We start from the raw sequence: 26,717 nt of genomic DNA on the forward strand, positions 1-26,717 counted from the left end.
CATGCGTGATGCATGTGCATGCCTTGCAAGTTAAGACTTAAAAGAGTAGGAAAAGAGAAGATTGGATGGTTGAAAGTGAAAATTCCTGTTAAGGGTAGTATATATAGATAAAAGCAAAGAAACTCAAAAAATTCTTATGAAAGCGTTCATATCTAACGCACACTTAATTCACAAGCATTCGAAGTTTCGTTATCCACTGTAGTATACTGGTACTAGATTCAAAATTAATCGCGGAGTTGAAGGGCAGTGTCAAAGTTGACCATGAGTTCGTTGAGTTTCTTGTTGCTTATCTTCTGTTGGTACACCACCATTGTCTCTGCCTCCTCCAAACTGCAAATGTACGTTTCAAGTTTCAACACAAAATTGTCTAAATCATTTCATTTCAGACAAGACAGGGAGGGAGAGAGAAGCAAGGCATGAATTCAAACCTTTGGCTTTGGCTTTGGGGTTGCGTTTGGAGAGATGAGGTTTGAGAAGGTGGCAACAGCATGCGGGCAAGCTCAACGGCATCTTTGTAGCAATTGATGACTCTGTCGAAGCATACATATCTTCCGTAGGATGACACGTCTTCAAAGACGGAGATGTGCGCGTCCACAATGGACTTGAGATCAACAGTCACCAACAGCCCGTCTTGGTACATCTCAGCCGTTCCTTTCAGATAAGGGTCCGTGATGGTGAGATCGGGGCCTAGCAACAGCCCCCCATTGATGGACACCATGTTCAGTCCTCGGTCCATTGCTAGAGCCCACGCTGTCCTCTCGGCTAGGGTCTTGGAGAGGGCGTGCCAAAGCTGATGATAAAACAATTTTAAATCATGACGGTCAGCCTACGGTAGAGACAGATTGTAGCATATTCGCCATGTAAAATTACCCAACTGTTAAAACTGAAAACCCATTTACTAACATGCTTTATGCGGTCAAAGACAGGGTAATGGCGCTCAACTGAAATTCAGCTAATTTTTTCATCTACACGATAACAAAAAGACATGTTTATGAAATGAAATGAAATAGTACCTTGAATTTTCTACAAAAATTGACATCGCTCCAGTTTCTCTCATCATCAATGCCACGGGACGAGGAGGACGCCGATGACGCATTACGGTCGTCCCTCCAAATGACAGCTGTTACAGAGGACGTAAAGACTACTTTGTGTATGGTATCAGTTTGGGCACAAGCTTCCAGCACATTATGAGCTGCTCTCACCTCTGCCTCTGCCATAAATTCCTGCATCAAGTATCATATATAAATATAATCAGCATAATTAATCTGGATTGAGTAAAGGCAAATGAGTCCGTCCATATTGAAAAGGATGGGAGACGTACATCATAAGTGGGGTGGTCTGAAGGAGGCTCGAAGGAGTAGAAAAGGGCAGAGCATCCTTTCAAGGCGTCCACAATGCTGTGGTAGTCAAAAGGGTCTGAACGGAATACTCTCAATTTCTTCTTCTTTACCAATTCGTCATCAAAACACTCTGCTTCATCCATCCCACCCCCGCATATAATAATTCATTAAACAACGGCTTTACTATTAATTTAATCAATTCATATAAACAAATGGAAATCGGAAGACTAAATCCTGAAGAAAAGAAAAGAAAAAAGGACCACTTACAGTTACAGCGTACGTATGAGCAAGATGATGATGATGATGATCGCATCATGTACAATTCATGGCACATGCTATAGGAATCCTAAAACATTTTAGAATGTTTATATCCTAAGTTGTAGCTAAAAGACTTGGATATATCCAGCTTGCTAGTTGTTTGGTTTCTATTAACTATGACAAACAGGATTGGAAATCAAATAACATAAAAGACTGGATTTCCAAGGAGGAGGAAGAAGAAAACAGTTCATCAAGATGTACGTGGATTATAGATAAATAAATTAATAGTCTAACATACATACTGTGATGCTTTTGGAGTGCAGCATGGACTGCATAGCCTCTGTGCAAGAGGCGGTGGACGAGAGTGGAGCCTAGGCGGCCGGACGCATCCATGACGCAGACTGTGGTCGTCTTTGAACATGGACTGGTTTCATCAGCATCATCATCATCATCAAAACTACGAATAGCTTCTGCGGCAGGAGGCATCGATGGATGGATGGGATGGGATGGGAATGAGGGACGTATATGAATTTCTGAAAAAGGGATGGATGAATCATGAATGGGAGTCTAAATATAATATAGGGAAAGCAAATGGGATATGGATTGCAATTGAATTAGGGGCCAGCAGCCGGTGCAAGGTCCAAGCACTTAATTATGGAATTGACGCAGGTAGGTGGGTAGTTAGCTGCAACCTACAACTAGTACAAACAAGAGCAGTATTTAATGCGTTTTGGGCATCAGAGGATAGAGGAGGAGAATGAGAGGACTCAGAGGATCTCTCTCTCACACAAACACACTCTCTCTTTGTATTTAAGAAAGAGAGAGAAAGAAGGAAAGTCGTAATATTAAATAAATGAGGAGAAGGAGAGCATTGAGAAAGAGTGTGGTGTGGTCTCTCTCATTAATAATATATAAAAAAGACAGTTTGGAAGATGAGCGTTGGGTTGGACAATTTGGAGAAGGGTAGGGACACCACCAATGCCATGCCATTTCCTACTAGACTAGACTAGGACGTATGTAATTATCATGAATAATATGTACAACTATCAGGACAGGACAGGACAGGACTCCTCAGAACCAGATTCATCCATCAAACCAAACAACTCCTTAGGACTCAGGACCAGATTAGATTACTCATGATAGAAGAGTAGGATTTCAAGTCGTGGATTGTATAGTGCGGTGCAGCTAGTTCAACCACTAGACGATCCAGGGTGCCAGTGATTATATCAAGAGGCTCGCACCTATGACCTCTCCAAAATTCAGTAAGATAGATGAGATCTTGTCATCTTTCAACTGCAGAACCACGTAGAAAGTTTAATTGCTCACATATTTGATAAACGCATAACCAAATCCATATAAATGGGCACAGCATATTATTAGAGAACAATTATTGCTTGATCTGGGACACAAATGGCGTAGCTAGTTCCATTGGATGAATAGACCAAGGGCCTTTTGTTGTATGCAGGGCGGGCATGAACTTCCCATTCTGATAACCAGCCAAGAAGTGACAAGCCGCCTGGCCAGGGGAGAGCTTTGAAACACAAGGCCATCACACGCAGGACACCTGAAAGAAAGCAGCGTGCGTGGATTCAGCCCAAAGATTACTCATGTACAATAAGGGGGCGTTTGTTGTGCCGGACTATCTCGGATTGGATTAGCTTCAAGGACTAAGCTGGACTGGCTTAGACTAGACTAAACTGGACTAACTTAGTGAAGCGTTTGGTGCAGTATTGGACTAAGAAGCTGGATAATAACAACTTCTAATATTATATTATTTAATATATAAATTATTAATATTTTATTATGATCTTATCTTTTTCTTTATCTTTTTCTACCATTTCCGTCCCACTCTTTTCCTCTTCTCTCATCGTCCCACCCTCTCCCTCTTTTTTTCCTCTTAGACCTCTCAATTCATGTCTCTTTCTCATTCCTGGTCAAACTTCTTATTGATTCAAGTCTCTATTTCTCTGTCCTCCCTCCCTCTCTAGCTATGCGTTGTTCGAACGGAACCTCACGGCTTCAATTTTCCCGACGAGTTGCAGGTTTCCCGATGTGTTTTCCGGCCAACCCTCATTAAATTGGATGAAGTTAGCACCGCCAAAAAATTCATCACCATCCCTGGATCGAGATCTTAGCTTTGAATGCTCGAATCTGTCATGGATTTGAAGAAGCCCAAACAGGCCGAGACTTTCAGACCATTTTCCGGCCACATTCGACCACATTTTAGCCTCGATTTAGGTAAAATCGTAATCTTGTCACTCCCAGCTTCAATTTGGTATATTTTATATGAAAGTTGGTTGTGAAATGGATCTGAAAGAGAGTCGGAAAGTTAATGATTGATCTAGGTGACCGAAGATGACGAGGAGTCTGTCGGGAGTGGTCGTTGAGCATGACGAGGACGAGAAAGAGAGGATAGTCTTAGCTAGTCCCATGGTTATTGGGGGGTCTCGCTAAGACCTCTTAGTGAAGGGTTTTGTCCATGCTAGTCCCCTTTAGTCTCATTAATGTTAGTCCCAGCATGGAACAAACACAGTATTGGACTAATAGCTAGTCCAGTCCAGTCCAGTCCAACTTAGTGAGGGCAAACAAACGCCCCCTAAGATGCTTAGAGTAGATTACAGTATTAGACGCCGGCAGCAGCGAGCCCATATAAATATTATATGGGCCTATTGGGCTGTAAACCAAGTCCGGGCCTTTCTGGACTCTATCTCTCACTAGTCACCACTACAGTCTACAGTAGCTAACAAATATATAAAAATATAAATATAAAGAAAAATCCCAAAGGGAAGGGGCTGGCTGGGAGGAACTTGACGAAGAAGAAGCTGACAATTGAAATCGGAGCTCCAAGTCAAGCGGATCTCATCTCATCTGTTCATCAATCTGAAAAGTGAGCGAGTGAGTTGCCTTCAACTTTCTTTCTTCACTAGTTATTGGGGTAGGATTAGGATTAGGGTTACTCTGTCTCATCACTTCCTATTTGTATTTGTCTCTCTCCCTCTCTCTCTAAACCCTATTCAAGCAGTAAAATTGCACCTCCATCCATCAATCAGGCTGGCTACCTTGGTGATGGGAACACTGACCTCCCAACTTTTGAATTTATGTCCATGGGAGAAGCTTCTTTCCTTCCATGTCTGTGGGACACATGAAAACTTTTGCACCCCTTTCCTTCCCTACCACTTTTGAGGGCGGATGCGGAGTCGATTTGAATTTCCCCACCGCCACCACCACCACCGTCATGGATTCCTCTGGTCCTGCCCTCGCCCTTGCCACCACTTCAATTGCAGAGCCTCATGACGCCATGGAGTTTGAATCTCATGAAGCCGCATACACCTTCTACAAAGCATATGCCAAGTCCGTGGGTTTCGGCACTGCTAAGTTGAGTAGTCGTCGCTCTAGAGCATCCAAGGAGTTCATTGATGCCAAATTTTCATGCATCCGGTACGGAAACAAGCAGCAGTCCGATGATGCTATCAATCCTCGACCTTCTCCCAAAATTGGCTGCAAGGCGAGCATGCATGTCAAGCGCAGGCCGAATGGTAATTGGTATGTTTATAGTTTCGTGAAGGACCACAACCATGAGCTTTTACCAGATCAAGCACATTTCTTTCGCAGCCACAGAAACACCGACCCCCTTAACAATGATGTTAGAATCCGGAGACGCAAGAGTTTAGCTGCAGTGTCCAGCCTCTTCAGTGCCTATCAAAATGTTGATTGTCTAGAGAGTTACTTGAGAAATCAGCATGACAAGGGACGGATTTTGGTTTTAGAAGCAGGGGATGCTCAACTGCTGCTTGAATATTTTATGCGCCTACAGGAAGACAACCCAAAATTCTTCTATGCAGTTGATCTGAATGAAGAGCATAGGTTGAGAAATGTGTTCTGGGTTGATGCCAAAGCAATGGAAGATTACACTAACTTCAACGATGTTGTTTTCTTTGACACCACATACTTCTCAAACAAGTATAAAATACCGCTGGTTCTTTTTATAGGAGTGAACCATCACATTCAGCCCACATTACTGGGCTGTGCTTTGATTGCAGATGATACGGTTTATACTTTTATGTGGCTAATGCAAACATGGTTTATAGCAATGGGGGAACAAGCTCCACGAGTAATACTCACTGACCAGAACGATGCCATCAAAGCAGCTATTCCAGCAGTATTTCCAGGCACACGCCATTGCTTTTCTTTATGGAACATAATGGAGAAGATGCACAGGCAGCTCGAGTTTCTAAGCATGTGGCATGATAGTTTTATGGAAAAATTTACTAAGTGTATATTCAAGTCCTGGTCAGAACAGCAATTTGAAAAGAGATGGTGGAAACTTATTGATAGATTTAATCTTAGGGAGGTTGGATGGATGCAGTCATTGTATGAAGATCGTACTCATTGGGCCCCTACTTTCATGAGAGATATATCCTTCGCTGGGTTGTCTCCAACTTCACGGTCAGAAAGTTTGAACTCTTCGTTTGACAAATATATTCAAGGGGAAACTTCACTGCAAGAGTTTATGGAAAGATACAGAGCAATTCTTGAAGATAGGTATGAAGAGGAAGCGAAAGCAAATTTTGATGCTTGGCATGGAACACCTGAGTTAAAGTCTCCATCGCCGTTTGAGAAACAAATGTCGCTAGTGTACACACATGAGGTTTTCAAAAACTTTCAAGTTGAGGTTTTGGGAGCAGCTGCTTGTCATCTTAAGAAAGAAAATGAAGATGAGACAGCAACAACGTTCAGTGTCAAAGACTTTGAAGACAATCAGAATTATACTGTAGAGTGGAATGAATCAAAATCAGATATATATTGTTCTTGCCACTCCTTCGAGTATAAGGGCTATCTCTGTAGACATGCTATTGTTGTTCTCCAAATGTCTGGTGTTTTCATCATCCCTCCCAAATATATATTGCAGCGATGGACAAATGCTGCTATGAGCAGGCATGCCATTGGTGAAAGAGTGGATGAGGTTCAGTCTAAAGCCCGTCGCTACAATGATTTATGTCGACGAGCCATAATATTGGGTGAAGAGGGGTCACTCTCTCAAGAAAGTTATGATGTAGCATTATCGGCCATAAAAGAAGCGTTGAAGCAATGTGCAAGTTTAACCAACTGTCTTGAGAACAATGCAAAGCCTCATGATTCAGCAATACATGGTGTTTGCGGTGTAGATGAAGAGAATCAATGCAGCACTACATCTGGTGCCAACAAGACTCCTAGGAGAGCCGGGTCCGGGAAGGAGGTGGCTAGGAATGGGAATAGCACAAGCAAGAAAGGAAAGGTACCTGATGGTTTATTGGTCATTTTTTTTTGTACTGTTTTTTCATTTGGAAAATAGCTTTTAATTTTGTTGTCTGAATTTGGAAAATAGGTGAGTAGTGAAAAATGATAGAGCATTACTAAGGACTCAAGTTTGCTTAATTGGCATAACAGGTACCTCAGCTGGAAGTTACGAGCTTTGGAACGCAAGTCGGCCATTTCCAAATGGTATGTTTCCTGATAGTAAGTTGCACGCAAATTTAATAGAGGTATTCCTAAAAATGGAGCCACTTCAGAAAACTTCTACTTTTGAAGATTTTGGTCTTTCCAATCAAGACACTTTTCACTGTGCAGAAAACAAAAGCATTAATGCTGGACATGTATCTGATGAGGGGCCATGATCTAATTTGGAAATAAATTTAATCACGGATTCTAATACTGATGCTATAATAGCAGAATTTTACTGACCATAAGCCCATGTAATCGATGTCAAGGGTTTCGGTTGAGGATTCTGACCACCTTTGGTAACCTGACCTGAGAATACTCGAATCTGTATCCCCTTGCAGATTGACAGGGTTGAGTTAAACCATTGGAACGCAGTGGTTTTGTTAACATATTGAACAGTGCTTATACGTGTGCTATTTGAAATATATAGAACCCTTTCTTTGGTGTATGATGTTTGAGAACCTTTTGAACTTGGGTCTTGATGGGTATTGGACAGTGCTTACAGATGTTAAGCATAACTTACTTTCCATTTTATATCTGGTAGATATTTGAATCCAAGTTTAACTATCACCACATCAATAATTTTGATTTGAGTGTGTATCATTATAGTATACCATAACGTATACGGCACTTTTTCTGTTGCTGTGTGTGTGATGTGTGATACTGATATTATTAGTAAAGTGTTGAGTGTTGATCTCCAAGGTAGGATTTTGTATTGAAATTTTCTTCATTGGGGAAGAAAAAAAGGAGGTGGGCATGGAGTTGAGCATATGAGACTAATGGAAACTTGTTACTTGTGGCAGCAACTTTCTGACTCAAGGCCCATGCAGTTGCATAATGCGGTGCCAACAATGTTTCAGAGTGTTGCATCAACACAGCTCCATAATGCGGCATCAACGCATGTGCATGAAAATCTCCCCCAATAACTCAAACATTACCTTCTCCTTTAAAGAGAGACCAGTATGCCTGTACAGACAAACCGCTGAAGGACTGAGTGAGTGAGTGACTGCAGTAAAAGTAAAAGTCGGGTGCGATTGCTGGTAAATTATATGTTGTGCATTTAGGTGGGCAGCAGTTAGATTTCAATTGGTAATGCCCGTGTGAAACAGTTGTTTTGTAAGTTGTGCATTTTATTTTGTTAGCTTTTTGTTCGAGAAGTTGACTAGTTTGTGTGAGCTGTTAGAGTCGTGTGTGTATTTCATTAGGGGTTGGGTTGGGTGGTTTCAAAGTGAGTAGTATAGAAAGAATCATTTACTTGCAGAAACTTGATTGAAGAATGAATGAGACGCGAGGGAAGGGAAGGGCGGGTAATTTTCAGCTTCTTATTCGGACTCTAAATTTGCCTTGGTATGAGGAGAATAAAATAGAGTAAATGTATCTACGCTTTTTCTTTTCCAAATCAGCATCTGATCATCCCAGAATCCGATTCCTATTCTGTAGTTGTTATTAAGAGCGACGGTCGCTGTCGGAGTCACAAGTCAGAGTCGAATACGAACCATGGATCGGATCCCGACGTGTTTGGAATTGAAAGTGAAAAAAGAGGAGCAAACAAAATGAAAAAAGAATTGCCACCGTGGGGTTGGGCGGGGCGGGGTGGACCGAAAGGAAAAGGAACAAGAGCCCAGCTAGTAACTAAACAAACGTTGGACAGAATATGGGATTGTCCGATTGTTCTTGTCCCCATCCATAAAAAGAAACGAAAAATATCAAAGGAAACGGTTTGAGACGTAAGTGGGTTCCCTCCCACCGAAGGTAGCGGCAGCGCGCAGCCTATATATGCCGAGGGCCGCCCCTCCTCTCTCATATACCAATATACCAATATACGATACCAGGTCCATCAGATCCAGCAGGAAGAAGGAGGAGGAGGAAAGAGATGGCGCCAAGAACAAACTCACCAGTATCACAATCAGAAGCAGCACCGGTCCGTCGCTACCGCATCGGGTATGCCTTCGCACCCAAAAAAGAGCAGACCTTCATCCAGCCCTCTCTTCTCCACCATGCCTCCCGTTACGGCATCGATTTCGTCCCCATTTCAATCCCCGTTTCCACCGCTACCGCCAAGACCCTGATCGAGCAAGGCCCCTTCCATTGCATCATCCACAAGCTCTACGGCCCCCACTGGAACCAACACCTCAAGGAATACTCGTCAAAGTATCCACAAACGCTCATTCTTGACCCGCCCGAGTCCATCGAGCGCCTCCACAATCGGGTCTCCATGCTCGACGTCGTCACCGCCTTTGAATCGAAGCCGCGTCGGTCAGGCGACAGATTCCAATCGAAGATCTCGGTGCCCAAACAGGTGCTGGTTGACCATTACCCGGAAGGTGAAGAAGCAACTAATTTGTTGGCGGGGTTGGAGTTTCCGGTGATTGCAAAACCGTTGTTGGCGAATGGCAGCGCCAAGTCGCACGAGATGTGTTTGATTTTTAGCCCCAAGGGGTTGCGCAGTCTTCTGGCCGATACTGATAGTCCCATTTTGCTGCAACAGTTTGTGAACCACGGCGGGGTGGTGTTCAAGGGTTACGCAATCGGAGAGCACGTCCAGTGCGTCAAGCGGAGGTCGCTGCCGGACATTTCGGAGGAGCAGGTGACCGCACTGGAAGGGGCGATGCTTCCTTTTTCACAGATATCAAATTCTGCGAATGACGAGCATAATCTGGCTCATGATCCTCACGAAATGCCTCCGCTGGAGTTTGTTGAGGAGGTGGCGAAGGGGATACGCGTGGGCCTCAAACTCAACTTTTTCAACTTTGACGTGATAAGGGATTCGAAGGACCCCAGCAGCTATTTTGTGATCGACATCAATTACTTTCCTGGGTATGCCAAATTGCCTAACTATGAGCATGCCTTGACTGACTTTTTGCTGAATCTGCTTGCAACAAGTAGTCATCCCCAAAGCCAAAACCAAAACCAAATGGAGCTCCTGCAGCTCAAGGAAGAAGAAGCTGCCACCACTTTGGAGTCCGATGTCAAACAACACAGGAGTCATAAGCAGGAGTAGGAGGAGCCGAGCAAGAGGAGGGAGATTGACAATTGTGTTACTTGGATTGGGTTTTTCCAATTTAGGTAGCTGTGAATTTCTTCTTGTGATGAGAGGCATACAGTCAATGTAGTGGAGAGTGGAAAGCGGTGAGTGCATGATATGATATGAGCGGGGTACGGTCACCATCATCGTGAGCATACATGTAGATACGAATTGCATGTAAGCTGGGTAACTGTCACATATATCATCATGTGCACCAATAAATTTCGAATTGCAGCAGCTACCTTTAAATTTGCAGATCACATGTCTATATATACATTTATGGTTTTGGTCTCGTCTTATTTTCCCAGATGCAGATGGAGCGACTGGTTGTCCATGAAATGAGAGCCTTTATAATTTTATGCTTAATTCTCCATCACTTCTCTCTCCCTTCCTCGTACTCTCACTCACTCACTGCCTCTCAGAAGAACAAATCTGAAACAATTAATGTTGATAACTAGAAAAACAAGTGCAACCTCCTTCCGTTTGATCATTTTGAGAACTAGTTCAGATTAATGGGATACAAAGTTTTAACTTCTTCATATTCCATCCTAAGGTATTGAAATTGTTTCGATTTGTGCCTTTAGTCTGATTGAATGCATGATATTCTTAAATTGATAGTGTGGTGAGTTCGAGAACCTTACGTAGGCTAATATGTAAGACACATCTGCACCCGCAATCACAAAAAAAAAAAGAACTCATATTTTAAGGAGAATTAAATGTTCAAAAATTAAAGCTTCATGCCCCTTTTAAAAATCACCACTTAGTATTACAGTTTAATGATATTTCTTTTCACTTGTAAATGAGAGATATTAGGTTTGATTCTCGTCAAAGACGAATTTGAACTACATTCTTGCTAACCCATTGTAAGGCTAAACCTATTCCCCTAGTGTTGATAATATCGTTTGCTAAAAAAAAAAAAAAAAAAAAAAAATCACCTTAAATTTGAAAGATGTAAAATGTAGTTAGCCTTAAAACTAATTAATGCATAAGTTGAATTGAGGTGTTAATATCATTTTTGAAACAAAATCGTTGAGTTGATTCATTCTTAAATAAATTATATTACTCTACTCAGTATTCAGTAGTCACCTTCCACAAACGATATTATGTACTTTTAGAAGAAATGAGATGGACTTAACTTCATAATGGGCTAACAATAATGTAATTCAAATTCACTTTTGACGAGAATCGAACCTAAGACTTCTCACTTACAAGTGAAGAGCAATACCACTAGATCATATCAAACAGGAGCCCTTGAATCAACTCATACAAGATACAACCTAAGTATAGCACCCTTCTATTTGTCAAATATAAAAAATGTTAGGAATATCATATTTTTATACCAGTTACATGATGTGGCACATCAATTAATGATAGTATCTCATCAAATATTGTTGTATGCATCACTTGACACATTATATGATCTTACTATCATTTGTTACTCATATGTTGTTCCGTTATTAACATATACATACATACATACATACATATAAGGAGTGTATTTTTGTTGATGATTATTGTATGATACTAGTAGATTCAAAGTCCTTATATATATATATGTATATATATGTATGTATGTATGTATGTATGTATGTATGTATGTATAGCTAAGCAAGGAAATAAGCAAAGACAGCTTATGGTCGTGTGCGGACAAAAAAGTATCACAATCTGCTTATATAAATAAATAGCGTACCTATGATCGCTTGCTTGATTGCCCTCTTTTTAGCTACTTATTCGGGAACTAGCTTCGCACCTCATTTCGAGAACTCAAAGGTGCGTAGCTTGTTTCACAATTAAACGGTTCTGCATGTATCCCCTCACCTAATACCCCTACTCAGGGTTGAAAGAAAGTAGCTAAATCGCCTGTATGACAGATCTATGAATAACCAGCGCCTCTAACAACTTATTTTACGGCGGTTCCTTAGGCATCTTCACATCTACATCTACTTATAACAAGCACATACATACAAGCAAACTTGAATCCTGTTATTTTAACTTAGAATGCCGTTACTTATAATTACAGCAACACTATTTGTGTGTATCCCGATCGTCTGATTGGCATGACAATCATGAAAACTTAGGTGAGAATCTATACATATTTGGCAAGGTTAGGTATAGGGTTGGTTGCGTTTATAGGTCAATACTCAATATATAGGGTACCAACCCTTGTTGTCGTTGTACAAGAAGGTTAGCTTGCTTCTAACTGGGATTTCTCTTTAGAAATCTTATGAATATATTTTGGGTAAATTACACTTTCATACCTCATGTTTAAGGTTTATTTCAATTCCTTACAACATTTTAAAAATATTTCACTTTCATACCTTAAATACTATTTTATTTCAAAATAATACCTCCATTACATTTTCAATCCATTGATCTGTTAAATGCTGACGTGGTTGCCACTATATGCCATGTGGCTGCCAAATGTCTGCCACGTGGTAAATATATATATATTTTTAAATTTGAATTTTCTCAAAAAAAAAAAAAATGAAAAAAAAATTGAAACCAGTGCCTTCCCCGCCACCCCCCCCCCCCCCCCCCCAGCGACCCTAACCCAAAACCCGCAAGATGAAGAAGAAGAAGAAGAAGAAGAAGAGGGAGAAAAAAAAAAAAAACAAAAAAGCCCCAGTTCATCCCACCTGAGCCACCCCTTTCTCCCATCCCCCATCACCCATCACCCCTCCCAAAAATCCCTCATCACCCACAAAAATTCCACCTGAGATTAGGTGGATCTACCACAAAACCAGTCCAAAAATCATCTCAAACTCAAAGTATTTTCAAAATCCACCCGTACTGAAAATCACGAGATTCTTACCCGAGGGGGGCGGAGAAGGGGGGAAGGTCACACGGCCCCACGGGGGGGGGGGGGGGGGGGGACGAACTGGGTTTGGGGGTTTTTTTTTTCTTCTTCTTCTTCCTCCCTCTTCTTCTTCTTCTTCCTGTTGCTGCTGCTGCAGGTTTTTTTTTTTTTTTTTTTTTTTTTTTTCTCTTCTTCTTCTTCTTCTTCTTCTTCTTCCTGCTGCAGAGGTTTTTTGGGTTTTGGGTTAGGGATAGGAATGTGGGTCGCTGGGGGTGGGGGGGGGGGGGGGGGAGGGATAGTGGGTCTGTTTTTTTTTTTCTTTTTTTTTTTTTTTTTTAAGAAAATTCAGGTTTTAAAAAAATTATTTTATTTACCACGTGGCAGCCACGTAGCATATATGTGGCAGTCACGTCAGCATTTAACAGATCAATGAATGGAAAATGTAACGGAGGTATTATTTTGAAATAAAATAGTACTTAAGGTATGAAGGTGAAATGTTTTGAAGATGTTATAAGGAATTGAAATAGACCCTAAACCTGATGTATGAAAGTGTAATTTACCCAAATATTTTTCTTAATTACTTCAAAATCAATTAAATGGGGTCTGCATGTCACCTTTGCATCCTCCGACACATATATCATAACAAAGTTAAATATACACCCATATATCATGACAAAGTCTTAGCTTTTTTTTGTTTTTTTGTTTTTACAAATCACTCACTAAATACTGGCAGCGGAACTCAAATTTAACCCTTGTTCTAGCAAGTGAATAAACCTTACCAACTCAATGAGTAATGTAAAGTCTCGGGTTTTTTTTCTATCAAAAGTTTGATATAAGTATGAATTAGTTTTTTGTCAAACATCAAATTTGTTAAATTAGATGTTACATCAGGTAGTCAATGAGACTCAAACTCATATCATAATGCAAGAACAACACTCATGTCCATCAATATGGTAGAGGATCACTTGCCGTATTTGATTTGTTGTAGCTAGGGTTTTGTGACTGTACACGTTAAGGAGATGTTTGACATGAGGTTCAAAGGTCAAACCCTATTTTTACTTTTTACTTGAATTGTCTTTTTCACTTACCAATTTCAATTCGTGCCTGGTTTTGTACCATGCACCCACTGTTTGGTCACCATGGCAAGGATCCCCTCTAGGCTCTAGCTCCAATGTCAAATTAAATGAAAATTGGGATTGGAGTTGTAGATTTACCAACAGGATCCTCTCCGATCTTTTTGGTGAGGATTTTAGGGATCAGTGAATCGTTTTTTTTTCATTGTACATCGTGCGGTCAGTTTTTATCAAATATTATTTGTGTTTAATTTTAAATAAAAATATTTAAAATGATTTATGACCACACGATGTACGATGAACGATGAACGACCACGATTCACAGATTCCCAAAATCTTCACAAAGAAGATCTAGCGTGGATCCGGATTCATAGATTTATAGCCAGATCAAGAAACCAAAAAAGGATACATAATAAAAAACGGATCAGTTCAAGCTGATACTATATATGTGGTTCAATAAATTTAAAAAAACTATTACACAAGAAAAATACCATGGGTATACCCATTTTTTTGTTTTTACATAATTGGAAAGCCATCGGTACGTATATGTAGATGAACATACTAAAGTTATTGATCTGGTATACTATATAATTAAATGGATCGATCCAGCTGGGACATGAAATGAAACTGATCTTCTACGAGATTGGCCATGTCTGCAAAGATGCTAAGCTGCAAATTAATGACAAAATATATACATCATTATTCATGCATGCAAAAGAATTAAAGAGCAAAAGCAACAGTTCATTATTAGATAACTAAAGAAAAGGAAATAAACAAAAAAGAGAGAACAAGATTAATATATTATTAGTACTTACGATCTAGGATGATGTGTTTCCAGTAAGAATGATTAGTTGATTCGTCATGATGATCCATAAGATCCCCCCAAGCTTCAAAGGTGGTTGAAGTAGTTGAAGTACTGGGTGAGTTTGGGTCAGAAATTACATGATCTTGATTAGTATTAGGGTTATTAGTACTAGTATCAACAATGTTATTTCCCGTCATTAGATTAATATTGGCAGCAGAACACTCGGGTGAGGGCACCAAAAGAGGTAGTTGATGATGATCTGAAGTTACTGTTGGAGTTACATATGAATATGATCCTGATGATGGGCCACCAAGCTGCTGGCCGATCTTGTTCATCATCGTGCCGGCCGTATAAATCAAGTTTGAGGCTGGGCCTGCGCTGCTTGCCACGTATACCGGCAGTGGCTTCTGATCGTGGTCAAGAAGATGAGGAGGTTTAGGTATTATGTTTGGAATAATTAAGTGGGAAAATTGAGTATTAGTATGAACTGGGGCACCAATATTGACGCTAAAACTTTGGGGATGATGATGAGAATGATATTGACCACATATCTGTTGATGATGATCATCGGGAACTGAATTATTATATGAATATGATGATGACCCTAAAAGATAATCAAGAGCGGCCTCCACATAATTATTATTATTTGGAGGACTACTGCCAGTGCTTAGGAGTTGCTGTTGAAGTATGGTTTGCAAGACTTCGGTTTTGGCGTCGGACAAGTGGAGCCCCAGGAGAGCATTCATATTCACATTATTATTGATGTTGTTAATACGGTCCCATTCCCATGGATTATTCAGCATCAGAGGATTACATGTACTAGTGCTTGAACAAGAAGAAGAAGAAGAAGCAGCAAGCAACTGCGGAGCCAAACTGGAAAGAATTTGATTGATGATCATGAGATACTGATGATGATCAATGTTAGTACCAGTGGTTGAGATTGGTTTGTGGGTGACAGGGTCGATTCCCATTTGGAACAGCTTCTTTTTTAAATGGGTATTCCAAAAGTTCTTGATTTCGTTATCCGTCCTTCCAGGAAGATTGCTAGCTATCGCCGACCATCTGCATATATGCGCGCTTTAAGGTAAGTTAATTGCCATGCACTCGATTAATTAACAAAATTTTACATGATATTAATTCCATATGTTTAAATTAGTCTTTATAGAGAGATATGCATGCATATGGATCATTAATTTAAAGAAAGAGAAGGAGAAGAATTAATACATAATTAATCAAAGATATATTTAGGGACCACCAACGACTGGTAGTTAATCATTAGTACGTACTTGTTGCCAAGAAGAGAATGGAGGTTGATGATGGTTTGCTCTTCTTCCTGGGAGAAGTTACCCCTCTTGATGTCAGGCCGGAGATAGTTGGTCCAGCGCAGCCTGCAACTCTTACCGCACCTGTTCAAACCTGCCAGCTTGGGGAGTGCTCTCCAACTCCCATGCCCATATCTTTCAAGGTATTCCACCAGCTTTTGATCCTCTTCTGGTGTCCATGGCCCTTTCTTTATCATTGTATCTGTGCTGCTCTTTTCATCTTGATCATCATCGCACCACGCTGATGCTGTTGCTGATGATCTCCCCATCATTAATAATAAGATCGATCAATTACCTTTAATATATTATGCACCCAACAAAAAAAAAAAAGAAAAAAAAAAGAACGAGTTAGGAAAATTGATGGAGGAAATATATACATATCAAGTTCAATTTACATTACAATGTATTGTATATGCATGAACTACTTTTTTTACTATGTGGCAGTTAATTCATTAAGGCACATTTATATATATGATTGTAAAGTACCTAACGATTCAAGAGCAAAAACAAAAAATTCGACAAAATATAGTGTATATGTACGTACATAATATATTATAATTTTCCGACCTCATATAGTATATATCAGTTGTTAGATCGGGCGACGATAGATCGAAGATAATTAAACGGTAGGATTAGCTAGCGTTGGAAATATGCTGCCGAGGAGTACTATATATAGAGCTAGCAAGTGTGTATATGGACTATGGATGCATGCATATGCATATATATATATATATATATATATATATATATATATATATATATATATATGTATATACATGGTGGATGATGCCTTGGCAATGCAAAGCTTTGACCCCTTGAAAATAGCTTGACTTCTTAAGGAGAACGGATCGAGGACACGTCGATAAAATTTCTCCAACACGGGAAGAAACCTTAGCTCCCTCTAACCCTAATTCACTCCGACAAACAAAAAAAACCTAATTCATTTTTATTAATTTCAATCAATGAATTGGGGCTTGTATTATATTAACCTAATACATAAGCACACGCAAATTACACCATCGATGGACCATTCTTCTCTAGAAAAGTGAGTATGAGGGTCCCGTCAAAGCCTAACTCTAACTTCTAACTTCTAACTTCTAATGTCTAACTACATATTTTTATTTTGTTTGCTATAACTATAATATACAGATACTAGTATATATTTTGGTATCAAATTCGCCGTTAAGATTTTTTACTTACAAATAAAGATCAAGAATATCAATAGACCGTATTATTATGTAACAAAAATACTACTAGCACTAACCAACAATATAACTTGAAAACATGTACCCTAACCATTAGCACTATTCATAATTAATTATTCGTGGGACGTTATATATGTGTTTTTTGTTAATCGACGTTATATATGTGTTTTGTGTGTGTGTGTGTGTGTGTGTATTAAAGGGAGACTCGAATTAGTAAACTTGGGATCTCTAGTTCCTAACGATGAGAGAGAGAGAGAGAGAGAGAGAGAGAGAGAGAGAGAGAGAGATATCATGTATATATGGAGTATTAGGTGGGATCAATTTCAATTATATTAATATATTGTAAATTTCAAGGAATTCTATCAGTGATATAGAAGAAAGTAAATTAATTTTCAAACCATAACCAACTTTATTTCACAGAATATAGTAGGGGTGTGCTATCCAGTCCCCACCGCACACTCCACACTTTCTGGTATATTGATCGTCAGCAATGCTATGCTAATTGCTAGGTCTCTCTCCGTACAAAAAGTTTTGATATATTCGTATATAATATAGAATATAAATATATAGGTCCAGGGAAAGCAATCTCCAATCTCCATCCTCCAACTAATCAACGTCAGGATTGTTGCACAGTTGATCTTCTTTTCACCAGACCAATCTTTGTTTCTTTTTTTTTTTTTAATTCCAGTCTTTCTTTCTTTTTCTTTTTCTGTTTTTAAGAAGAAAAAAAAACCATTAATTTCCAAGTCCACTAACGTAATAGTTTCAGTCCAAAACACATGTATAAGGTGCTCGACAAGGGGAAGCAAGTAATTATTATATCAAATAAAATAAAGTTGTAACCATTCATCCCCAAAAATAATGTAAATTATAGAGACAATAATCATCAATATCATGCCGACATTCCCAATCATAGATATACTACTTACGTTCCAACAAATTAAAAGCTAGAAAATGATTTATAGCAAAGGACCAAGTCGGATTGCCTCCTTCTTCCTCTTCTTCTTCTCTTTTCTATATATCCCTGTAGGCTAGCTGCAGCCTGTAGCTACAGAATTACGGATTTCGGCTTCTTAGCTAGCTGGTGATGACATCATTGCTTACTAGTAGTCAATGTGTGCGGGGGTTAATTAAAAAGATAGTAGTGTGTATGCTGGGCGTTATCCAAATTTACAAGTCACGTTGCTTTTATTATATAGTTTATTGGGCGACCATTTTTATCTCATGAGTTCTATTTAGTAACACACACAAAAAAGAAGATTAATTAGTCTAATTAATTAATTAGATGCTGTGTGGGGAAATGATTAAAAAAAAATTGAAAAGAAGAGGAAGTCGACTAAAAGAATATAAAAAGCGACAAAAAAAAAAAAAGACTAAAAGAATATAAAAAAAGGCGGCCTAGCTAGCTAGGACATACTTTTTCTTATATACTGATTTGAATTCATAAGCAATCGTAAGAACGTTCCGTAACGCCAAGGCATGCGAATAGGTAGCAAGGTTAAAACTTAAAAGGTAGTTGTATACAATTTCAGAGCATGCAGTAATATTAATTTTGGGAGGTATCAAAATTCATCCCGGCAAGGTAAAGCCTCATCTGGGTTCTACCTAGGACTTCCTTATATCTCATTTTCAGATGAGAATGAATCTTGTAGATAGAAAGTTGATTAGCATATATATAATTGCAAGCATGCATGCATGCATGTGGAACAATTAAAAAGGTTAATTTTGCTCTAAAATTCAATTACTGTACTACGAATAAATCATGGCATGACCAAATTAAGCGAGTACTTGCTTGCTGGTCGTGTACGTACGTACTTTCCCTTTTTCTGAAATATAATTAACAATATATATGAAGCAATTTCATTATCCAAACCAGGCCATTTTGCATGCTTAGTCAACGTATATTTATCATCACTTCCGCATAGCCACTCCCTGGGTTTTTTTATTGTTCAAGATGAATGGAGTAAGGTTTTTGCTTGGCAGAGATTTTAAGAATTACTTAAAAGAATTATTGCTATATGACGATTTCAGGAATCAAAGCTTCAATTAAGCTAAAACTCAGAGACCAATGTTCCAATTTTGATAAAAATCCACTTCCAGGATAAAATAGTTTAAGGTTAAATTTCAAAATTCTCTACTAATCACACACAATTCGGAATGCTCCATACAAAAGAGAAGTACTATGAAGTAAGGAAATCTAAACGGTAGCCTGGAATACAAGTAAGATGAATAAGTAAAATGATGGGGTTTTTTACCACCTGCAAAAGTAGGGATAAAAACACCTAAAATACTTGCAAGAATACAAGGTAATCGTACTATAGTCGGCTCTAGCAAGGTTGTTCTCTACAAAAATTGAATGAATATTTATGCCAAACCAAATCTTAATTAATTACTTAAAACAAAGTTCGAGAAAAGGTTGATTTTTGATTTAAAATAATAAAAACGAATTTAATAGAAATAATTAAATAAATCGGCAAAATAAAATAAATTGAAAGAAAATGGTTTTTGAAAATTGAAGTGTAAAAGTACTAGGATTCCGTCATCACCTTAACAATCATATGTAGTTCTTCCAATTACTTATGACTTACACATGCATATTATGAAGGTTAGGTTTTCCTAAAGTATGCCTACTTGGACCTCTAACATAGAGGGTATATCAAACATGCAATCCGTTTGTGGTATTCAAATCAAATCTAAACACGCATGACTCATTAAGTTTTGTGAAAACCCTCTGAAAAACCATGCAACCCTTAGGATGTGGTATTCATCCTAAGTGAACTTGCACATATTAACCACAAGAAGTCTTCGTCAATTTCAGGGACCGATCTTCGACCAAAACTGCATCAAATTTCTTTTCTAAGTACCCTAATGGTGATCAAGCATTAAGACAAATAGATAGCTTAAACACGGTGATTAATATTTCAAACTTGCATGCATAATATCATAGTAAATTGAAAAGAAATTACATATTCTTGCTAAGGCTCGTGGTCTCGCCCTAGCAAAAGAGAATTAGTTACGAACAATCATAAAACAATTTATTATTGAAAATAGAAAAATGATAGAAAACACTTTGAAGGAAGAATACAAATCCTCAAAGCCTAGCTAAGTTCTCCAAATCGATGCTTCTTCTCTCTAAAACTCTAATGGCTAAATAGCCTTATTTATACATACTACTACATAATAAAATCTTTACTAGAAAAAAGTCTTCTAAAATTAGGAAACATAGCAGAATAAGATAACTAGGAAATACATTCATATTCTAACTTTAAGAAATCTCGCCAGCCACAAAGAATCTTAAGTTTCTGGATCTTTAGGGCTCCAAAACAGGTCCAAAATGACTTGAATTAAAGCTTAGGACGTCCCGAACATAATTGCAGAAGGCCTTGAACCCAAAAGACATCATCTTGGATGCCAAAAAGCCCAAATAAGCCCAAAATGTCACTTTGACAACACTGCGTGCTGCTCTTTTATTTCTTCTCCATACATAAACCACTTGGTAGAAAAATATGAAACTTTGATATGATCAAGCTGAAAGACTAATGAACATCTTACAATTGGAATCACTCCGAAATTCATCCGTTTGCCACTTTTTGCTCAAGAGGAAGTCGAATGTCCTACATTGGAAATATAATTCAAAGTATCAAAATTCTTACAAAATAACCAATAAATTAATACTAAGCTAATGGTAAAATATATAGTATGATATCGACTCATCATAAAAAATTAAAAAAAAAAGTAATTAGTTAGAAAATAAAGAAAACTCTAATTACAACCATTTTGTTGGTGTAAAAAGATTATTGAAGTACTTAAAAGGGTACTATGTCTTTTGATCTTATTTATAGAAAGGGGGATTCGGATTTAAGAGCGTATAGTGATGTAGATTGGGCCTGGAAATTCCTTATAAGTTACTTAGAGTTCTGTTTGAGTTTAGGGTGATGACATTTCAGGCAAACATATGGACAACATATAATTGATTGATATGAAGCATGCAAATAGAAGTATCTCTTACAAAAAATACGCATGTACTTATATATAGATATGTATAACATTATATATACTTGTAGGAAATCCCAAAATTAAGTGAGCTGCATCAGTTCATATTTGGTGCACTTGTATAGACAATATGCTTGCATTTTATATGGACTTGAAAGAGTGGCACACACAGGATAAATGCCATTATGAGAGGGAAAACTTAAGAAAACTAACTATTTGAATTAAGAGCCAGTTGAATGACTGAAAACTGCTTGTAACTGATATCCTTGATGGAAGGAAGAGTTGCAATACATAATATCTTCTCGGTCCCTCTTCTCGGGTGTGGGATTTCATTTCTTGTAAGAACTAGTTCCATTGAGAGTTCAGAAATCCATTTTATATCCAGTTGAGGAGAAGACAAGATTGACTAATGGCTTTGTGTTCTACTACGAGTAAGTGACTAAACTTCGTAATTGAAACCTTAAGCATGCATATAAACTGACTTAAATGCAGTACATGCAATATTGTGATTAATATTGCAATGTAGTTCATTAGGGTTTAGTTGTAATCGATCCTTGTAAACTCCAACATGTGCTATCAGAGCCACACAATTTAAACCCTAATTGAGATTATGTTTGTTTATATGTTTCCGCTGTGCAAGATGATGTTTCGTTTTTGAACTTCTTGTTGTGTATAAGTTACTGCATTTCAATTTAGTATTTTTTGACTGAATAACGTATACATGCTATAATCATATATATATATATATATATATATATGTATATATATATAGAGAGAGAGACACACACACACACACACTTTCTACGGAAACTATACATACACATATAATATAGAAGAGGTCTAAGAGAAATATATAGAAGTGAGATGATCTATATTATTTTGTGTATGTCGCTCTCTGTCACATGGGAAGAGAGAAGTCAATGTTCGATCGGTGCTTGATCGCATGGGTACACTGGTCGATCGGTCGCAAACAAGTTATAATGACATTGATGTTAGGGCAGAGAAGTAAGAACCACACGATTGACCAGGAGAGAACGACATCAATCACCAGTCATCAGAATGACTAAATATGGTATAGACAACATGCAACTATTAATGACTTGTCTTAGGATTTGAATATTCAAAGTCTCGAGTTTTATTTCAAGGTTTAATTTAAAAACCTCGACATGTTTTTTTCTTCTCTTTATGACTAATTAAATTCATAAAATGGTTTCCACAAATCAAAACCAATTAGCTTGAACATCATGAGTTTGACAAAGAAAACTCAATTTTGTTACAACTTGAAACCTTTGCCTCACTTGACGGATTAACTAACCATACAAATAAAAAATTGAGTGAACTTGAAAAACTATTTGTGCAAATATTAATATTAATTTTGACCTTAAATAGATGAAGTGCAACGCGTACCATCAGAGGAGACGAAACACTCCAATCCAGTAACTCATGATCCACACACGTATTGCATAATATATATATATATATATATATATATATATATATATATATATATATATATATAAAATCTTCTTGAGTTATCATCTTGACAATATATATAAAACAGAAGTTTTAATGACACACACACACACACACACACACACACACACACACACACACACACACACACACACACACACACAGAGGTTGATGCGCACCATGCATGACTGACCTTGGACTAGCTACCATTGTGACGTGGTTGTGTATATATCTACTAATCAACCAGTTAAAAGAATAATACCGTGCATGGTGCGATTCATATAATCATTCAATTTTTTAATCTTTTTATTAAAATCATTCTTATAAAAGAATTATTTGAAAAGAAGATTGTTTATTTATCCAAATGTTCGCATTTGAAATACATTGTAGATGTTGTAGCTATTTTCTAATCATGAAGATAGAACGCGGATTGAATTAATGGCATTCATACGTCTTAATTAGGGAGTAATGTTATTCATACCATATTTTTGTACTACATTTTCACACCATCTTACACTACTAGAATTATAGTTATAGGACACCAATATTTACACACCATTTACAATTGGTGACTATAGACATTAAGATGGCACTCTTGGCCTTTTTTTTGGTGTCTTTTTAGTTAATGCCACTAATACTAGTGGCCTTCCAATTTGAGATTGGTGGCCTTTTATTTTTGGTGTCTTTTAAGCTGAGATTGGTGTCTTGCTTTTGTGTAAAAATCTAAATCATCTCTCTCCCCCTTCACAAACGTCCAACACCTCCTTCGCTTCATTCTCTCTCTCCTCTCGCTCTTCTCTTCACGCAATAGTGCCAACAACCGGAGTCGAACACAAACGACGGCGATGAGAACACCAATGACCGTCAACTTATGCCTCCAAAATCCTCTTCCCGTCCTCTTTCAAACTCCCAAGTTAGTTTCATCAAATTCGAAGTTGAATTTCCTCAATTTCATATCTAAGAAACGGTAACCACGGGTTTTTCGGCCAATTTACGGCCAAGCTTACCGGAATTGGACCTCGACCTAAGAGGTAAAGATAATCCTCTCCTCATGGGCTGTCCTCCAGTGTAAGTTCTTTTCCAAAGTAAAAACGTTCAGTTTTTTGATCGATTCTAGATTTCAAATCTTAATTCCATTTTTTGTATGCATGTCGAAGATTGGGAATGAGGAAGGTGAATCAAGGTTGCATGCGACCTGGGCCAAGAAGGATGGAAGCTTTTGTAGGTCTTAGTTGCTAGAAGAGGCGAGGAAGAGCGTGCCGAGGAGTGGGAAGGTGATGCATTTTGTTCTGGCGTTTGAGAAGCTGCTTTCGATTATGAACTCCAAGGATTCGAATGGGGAGGAGAAAGCGGCGGAAGAGATTGGGAAGAAGGTGGCGAAGTGGGCATTACCCGGGATGCAGCCTCTTTGTAAGGCGCCGGAAACACAGGTCTCGTCTTCTTTGTTTTTCCCGTCGGACTTGTTCTTAACGTTGAATAATCTCGGTCTGGATCGGCGAACTTCAGTCTCTTCTTCTTGGGATGGAAGTCTGGGAAGGTTAGCAATTATACTTGATTAAAGTTAGCATGAGAATTTGATGCACATCAAGTGTTTGTTGTATGTCCTAACTGAGTTTGGTTGTGCTCTTTTGACTAAACAGTGTCTCAAGCAGGACTTCGAATGGGAGGCAAAAGAGCCGAAGAAATGTAATTCTTGTCCTTACTATTTTTACATTATTTGGAGATTGAAAATGATTGACTAACTCAGGTTACCTCTGTATTCCGATTTGAATTTCAGAGCTCTGAATCTTCTAGCACAATCAGATGAAGGAGATGGAAGAAGAAGAAGCAATAGAGAGCCACTAGTGCTAAGCCATTCAAGCTAACAATAGAGGTAAAGTGTGCTGAAAATGAATGGTATCGAAAAGCACTCGAAAGTTTACTTGGTTTGCGTTGCTTGTAACTTTGTTTTGTGATATCACTGCAGGAAATGGGAAGTCAAAAGGAGGAAGAGTTCACGAAGAAGCTACAAGAGATGATGATGGAGGAGGAGAGACAGCGGATACCAATTGCTCAGGGCCTCCCATGGACAACTGACGAACTAAAGGTATAGATACCAATTCAATGTCCCAAATCACATGAAAAAGACTATATTTAAGTGATTTTATTGCTATTGCAAGACAGACAAGACCGAACCACTAACTTGTATGCATATCTTTGTATTTGTCATCTCAGTGCTTACTGAAACCTCCAGTAAAAGAAATAACAATACCAACAGACTTGAAGCTCCACAGTGACGTGCGGGCAATAGAGCGAGCAGAGTTTGACCATCAGGTGATTTTGAATACTTCACACTTAAGAATATGCGCTTTGTCTCTATATTTTCAATCACTCTCAGTTTAGTAGTGCATATAAACTCTGTTTGAAAAAATTATTTTCAAGTAGCATTTGGGAAATAAGTTTTGACTCGATTTTGTAGAATTAACTTTGTGACATCATTCTAACACGTAAATTACTTGTGGGGACAAATTTTGTAGTATAAATGTTTCTGTTTGCGTCGTAACATGGAATGACAATCTTAACATGAAATGAACAACTGTGAGATATCTGTAAGGACAACTTCATGAAGTTGCTCTCCTTAAATATGTCGCTTTAGAGATAACAGATGTATACAAGTGTTGGTATGTTGGGCATGTGACAACGAATTGCCTTTCTCAATTTGGTTTTTATGTGTGTGCACCCATCAGGTGGCAGAGAAGATGAGCCTGTTTAAGCAATACAAGAAGGACAGAGAAAGAGCGCTGAAGGTAAAGAGTTATTGTACTTGATGAGCAATTTAGTTATTGAGATGATTAAACTCTTGGAAATAAGGTGTTCGAAAGTTTGGTTCCAACATTTGTACAAAATTCTATAAAATATCAGTTATGCAAATTTATAGTTGTATTCTTATATTTTAATGATATAACAATTTGTTTCTCACCAAAAATAGAAAAAGAAATATGATACTCCAATTTGGGTGCCCACAGAGGGCATCCTTTTTTTTAATATTATTTTGCAACTTTGCCACCGATGTGAATTAGGGTGGCACTACAGAAAAGGCACCAATGCAATATTGGTAGCCATTGTTACAATAGAGTCCTCTACATAGGCCACACTCTCTAGTTTAGTGGGTGCTTGGTGGCCATAGAGGTTTGCCACCAATGTGAGTGGCAACACTTGACAATAGTCACCAATGGAAAGGGTGGCTTATAGCCAAATTTCTAGTAGTGTTAGGTGATATTTGATGTGGATAGCCACATCATTTGAATTAAGATTTGCTAAGGCAGTCCCTTCGCTTTGTCTGCTCGTACCAGACCACTGCGACTCTCTCCCTTTCTCCTCACCCCGAACCCAGAATCAAGAACGACCTCATATTCAAACCTCCGAGGAAGATCCCGCTCTCGCCATCTTTCGTTTCACCTCCGAGGAATCAATTTGGGAGTGGGGGGTGTTGGGTCTGTGCAGAGGCTGTGTCTGTAAAGAGGGAGAGGGAAATGGTATATTGGATTTTTTTTCTATTTTAGCACCAGTTTCAGAGACGCAACGAGCCCTCCATTGAATCCTCCACCAAAAGTAATTTATTCAACTGGGTTTTGCATTTTGCTTCAAATTTTGAGGAATTGATGTCCAAGGAGCTAGCTTTAATTAGCTTTGTCAATAAATGGATCTTGTTTGTTTCTTCAGATTCTGAAATTTTGAGAAGCAAATTTAGCAACTTGGAATTAATTTTGTTAATGGCTTATTGGAAATGGTTTTCTCAGGTTAGGTATGACGCATGAAGCTGGATTTCATTTTTCATGTCAATCATGCTTCTTAATCTGACACTTCATTAAATGTTTCATTAAGTTTATACAACTTAGTTTATTCTAAGTCAGTACAACTGTACAACTTAATTAATTTTAAGTCAGTCTAACTTAATCTGTGAAGTTA

At 38.4% G+C, this 26,717-nt stretch overlaps 4 protein-coding genes and 1 pseudogene across 10 annotated transcripts; 3 read left to right on the forward strand and 2 right to left on the reverse strand.

Moving 5' to 3' along the window:
• Window positions 1-69: 69 nt before the first annotated feature.
• LOC137720765 (cinnamoyl-CoA reductase-like SNL6) lies at window positions 70-2,483 on the reverse strand. Of its 2 annotated transcripts, none has more exons than XM_068459881.2 (5): window positions 1,901-2,483; window positions 1,322-1,470; window positions 1,014-1,223; window positions 429-790; window positions 70-330 (listed from the first exon to the last, which is right to left on the reverse strand). In XM_068459881.2, exons 1-5 carry the CDS (start codon window positions 2,082-2,084, stop codon window positions 225-227), a joined length of 1,011 nt encoding a protein of 336 aa, XP_068315982.1. In that variant the 5' UTR covers window positions 2,085-2,483; the 3' UTR covers window positions 70-224. The 2 variants fall into 2 exon arrangements, with proteins under 2 accessions (XP_068315982.1, XP_068315981.1); XM_068459880.2 differs by having other exon boundaries at window positions 1,322-1,473; window positions 1,901-2,292.
• A 503-nt stretch (window positions 2,484-2,986) lies between these two features.
• Window positions 2,987-8,475, forward strand: LOC137720400 (protein FAR1-RELATED SEQUENCE 4). Of its 2 annotated transcripts, XM_088690178.1 has the most exons (4): window positions 2,987-3,190; window positions 4,236-6,873; window positions 7,026-7,079; window positions 7,880-8,475. In XM_088690178.1, exons 2-4 carry the CDS (start codon window positions 4,726-4,728, stop codon window positions 8,000-8,002), a joined length of 2,325 nt encoding a protein of 774 aa, XP_088546304.1. In that variant the 5' UTR covers window positions 2,987-3,190; window positions 4,236-4,725; the 3' UTR covers window positions 8,003-8,475. The 2 variants fall into 2 exon arrangements, with proteins under 2 accessions (XP_088546304.1, XP_088546306.1); XM_088690180.1 differs by lacking the exon at window positions 2,987-3,190 and having other exon boundaries at window positions 4,378-6,873; window positions 7,206-8,475.
• Window positions 8,476-8,628: 153 nt separating this feature from the next.
• LOC137720401 (inositol-tetrakisphosphate 1-kinase 2 pseudogene) lies at window positions 8,629-10,393 on the forward strand (annotated as a pseudogene). The gene has a single exon (XR_015960274.1). The product of XR_015960274.1 is annotated as an inositol-tetrakisphosphate 1-kinase 2 pseudogene (transcript).
• A 4,018-nt stretch (window positions 10,394-14,411) lies between these two features.
• LOC137721017 (uncharacterized) lies at window positions 14,412-16,393 on the reverse strand. Its single transcript, XM_088700153.1, has 3 exons — window positions 16,063-16,393; window positions 14,787-15,838; window positions 14,412-14,640 (listed from the first exon to the last, which is right to left on the reverse strand). The coding sequence occupies exons 1-3, from the start codon at window positions 16,368-16,370 to the stop codon at window positions 14,636-14,638; spliced, it is 1,365 nt and encodes a 454-aa protein (XP_088556279.1). The 5' UTR covers window positions 16,371-16,393; the 3' UTR covers window positions 14,412-14,635.
• A 7,025-nt stretch (window positions 16,394-23,418) lies between these two features.
• LOC137721018 (microtubule-destabilizing protein 60-like) lies at window positions 23,419-25,699 on the forward strand. Of its 4 annotated transcripts, XM_088700277.1 has the most exons (7): window positions 23,419-23,837; window positions 23,927-24,306; window positions 24,410-24,455; window positions 24,547-24,642; window positions 24,736-24,855; window positions 24,984-25,082; window positions 25,496-25,699. In XM_088700277.1, the coding sequence occupies exons 5-7, from the start codon at window positions 24,739-24,741 to the stop codon at window positions 25,574-25,576; spliced, it is 297 nt and encodes a 98-aa protein (XP_088556403.1). In that variant the 5' UTR covers window positions 23,419-23,837; window positions 23,927-24,306; window positions 24,410-24,455; window positions 24,547-24,642; window positions 24,736-24,738; the 3' UTR covers window positions 25,577-25,699. The 4 variants fall into 4 exon arrangements, with proteins under 4 accessions (XP_088556403.1, XP_088556379.1, XP_088556339.1 ...); XM_088700253.1 differs by lacking the exons at window positions 24,736-24,855; window positions 24,984-25,082; window positions 25,496-25,699 and having other exon boundaries at window positions 23,424-23,800; window positions 24,547-24,646; XM_088700213.1 differs by lacking the exons at window positions 24,736-24,855; window positions 24,984-25,082; window positions 25,496-25,699 and having other exon boundaries at window positions 23,425-23,837; window positions 24,547-24,646.
• The last annotated feature ends 1,018 nt before the right edge of the window (window positions 25,700-26,717 follow it).

Source organism: Pyrus communis, chromosome 1 (genome assembly GCF_041283825.1).
Source record: "Pyrus communis isolate YQ-2024b chromosome 1, ASM4128382v1, whole genome shotgun sequence".
NCBI classification, from domain to species: Eukaryota; Viridiplantae; Streptophyta; class Magnoliopsida; order Rosales; family Rosaceae; genus Pyrus; species Pyrus communis.

Excerpts from the sequence above, each read along its gene's own strand:
- LOC137720765 (XM_068459880.2), bottom strand. The coding sequence starts at position 2,084 with ATGCCTCCTGCCGCAGAAGCTATTCGTAGTTTTGATGATGATGATGAT. Across the intron at positions 1,474-1,900 it reads TGCACTCCAAAAGCATCACA|CAGAGTGTTTTGATGACGAA; the intron begins GTATGTATGTTA and ends GGATGGATGAAG. Across the intron at positions 1,224-1,321 it reads CAGACCACCCCACTTATGAT|GAATTTATGGCAGAGGCAGA; the intron begins GTACGTCTCCCA and ends TACTTGATGCAG.
- LOC137720400 (XM_088690178.1), top strand. The coding sequence starts at position 4,726 with ATGTCTGTGGGACACATGAAAACTTTTGCACCCCTTTCCTTCCCTACC. Across the intron at positions 6,874-7,025 it reads GCACAAGCAAGAAAGGAAAG|GTACCTCAGCTGGAAGTTAC; the intron begins GTACCTGATGGT and ends TTGGCATAACAG. Across the intron at positions 7,080-7,879 it reads AAGTCGGCCATTTCCAAATG|CAACTTTCTGACTCAAGGCC; the intron begins GTATGTTTCCTG and ends TACTTGTGGCAG.
- LOC137721017 (XM_088700153.1), bottom strand. The coding sequence starts at position 16,370 with ATGATGGGGAGATCATCAGCAACAGCATCAGCGTGGTGCGATGATGAT. Across the intron at positions 15,839-16,062 it reads CATTCTCTTCTTGGCAACAA|ATGGTCGGCGATAGCTAGCA; the intron begins GTACGTACTAAT and ends GCATATATGCAG.
- LOC137721018 (XM_088700253.1), top strand. The coding sequence starts at position 24,047 with ATGCATTTTGTTCTGGCGTTTGAGAAGCTGCTTTCGATTATGAACTCC. Across the intron at positions 24,307-24,409 it reads TGGGATGGAAGTCTGGGAAG|TGTCTCAAGCAGGACTTCGA; the intron begins GTTAGCAATTAT and ends TTGACTAAACAG. Across the intron at positions 24,456-24,546 it reads GGCAAAAGAGCCGAAGAAAT|AGCTCTGAATCTTCTAGCAC; the intron begins GTAATTCTTGTC and ends TTTGAATTTCAG.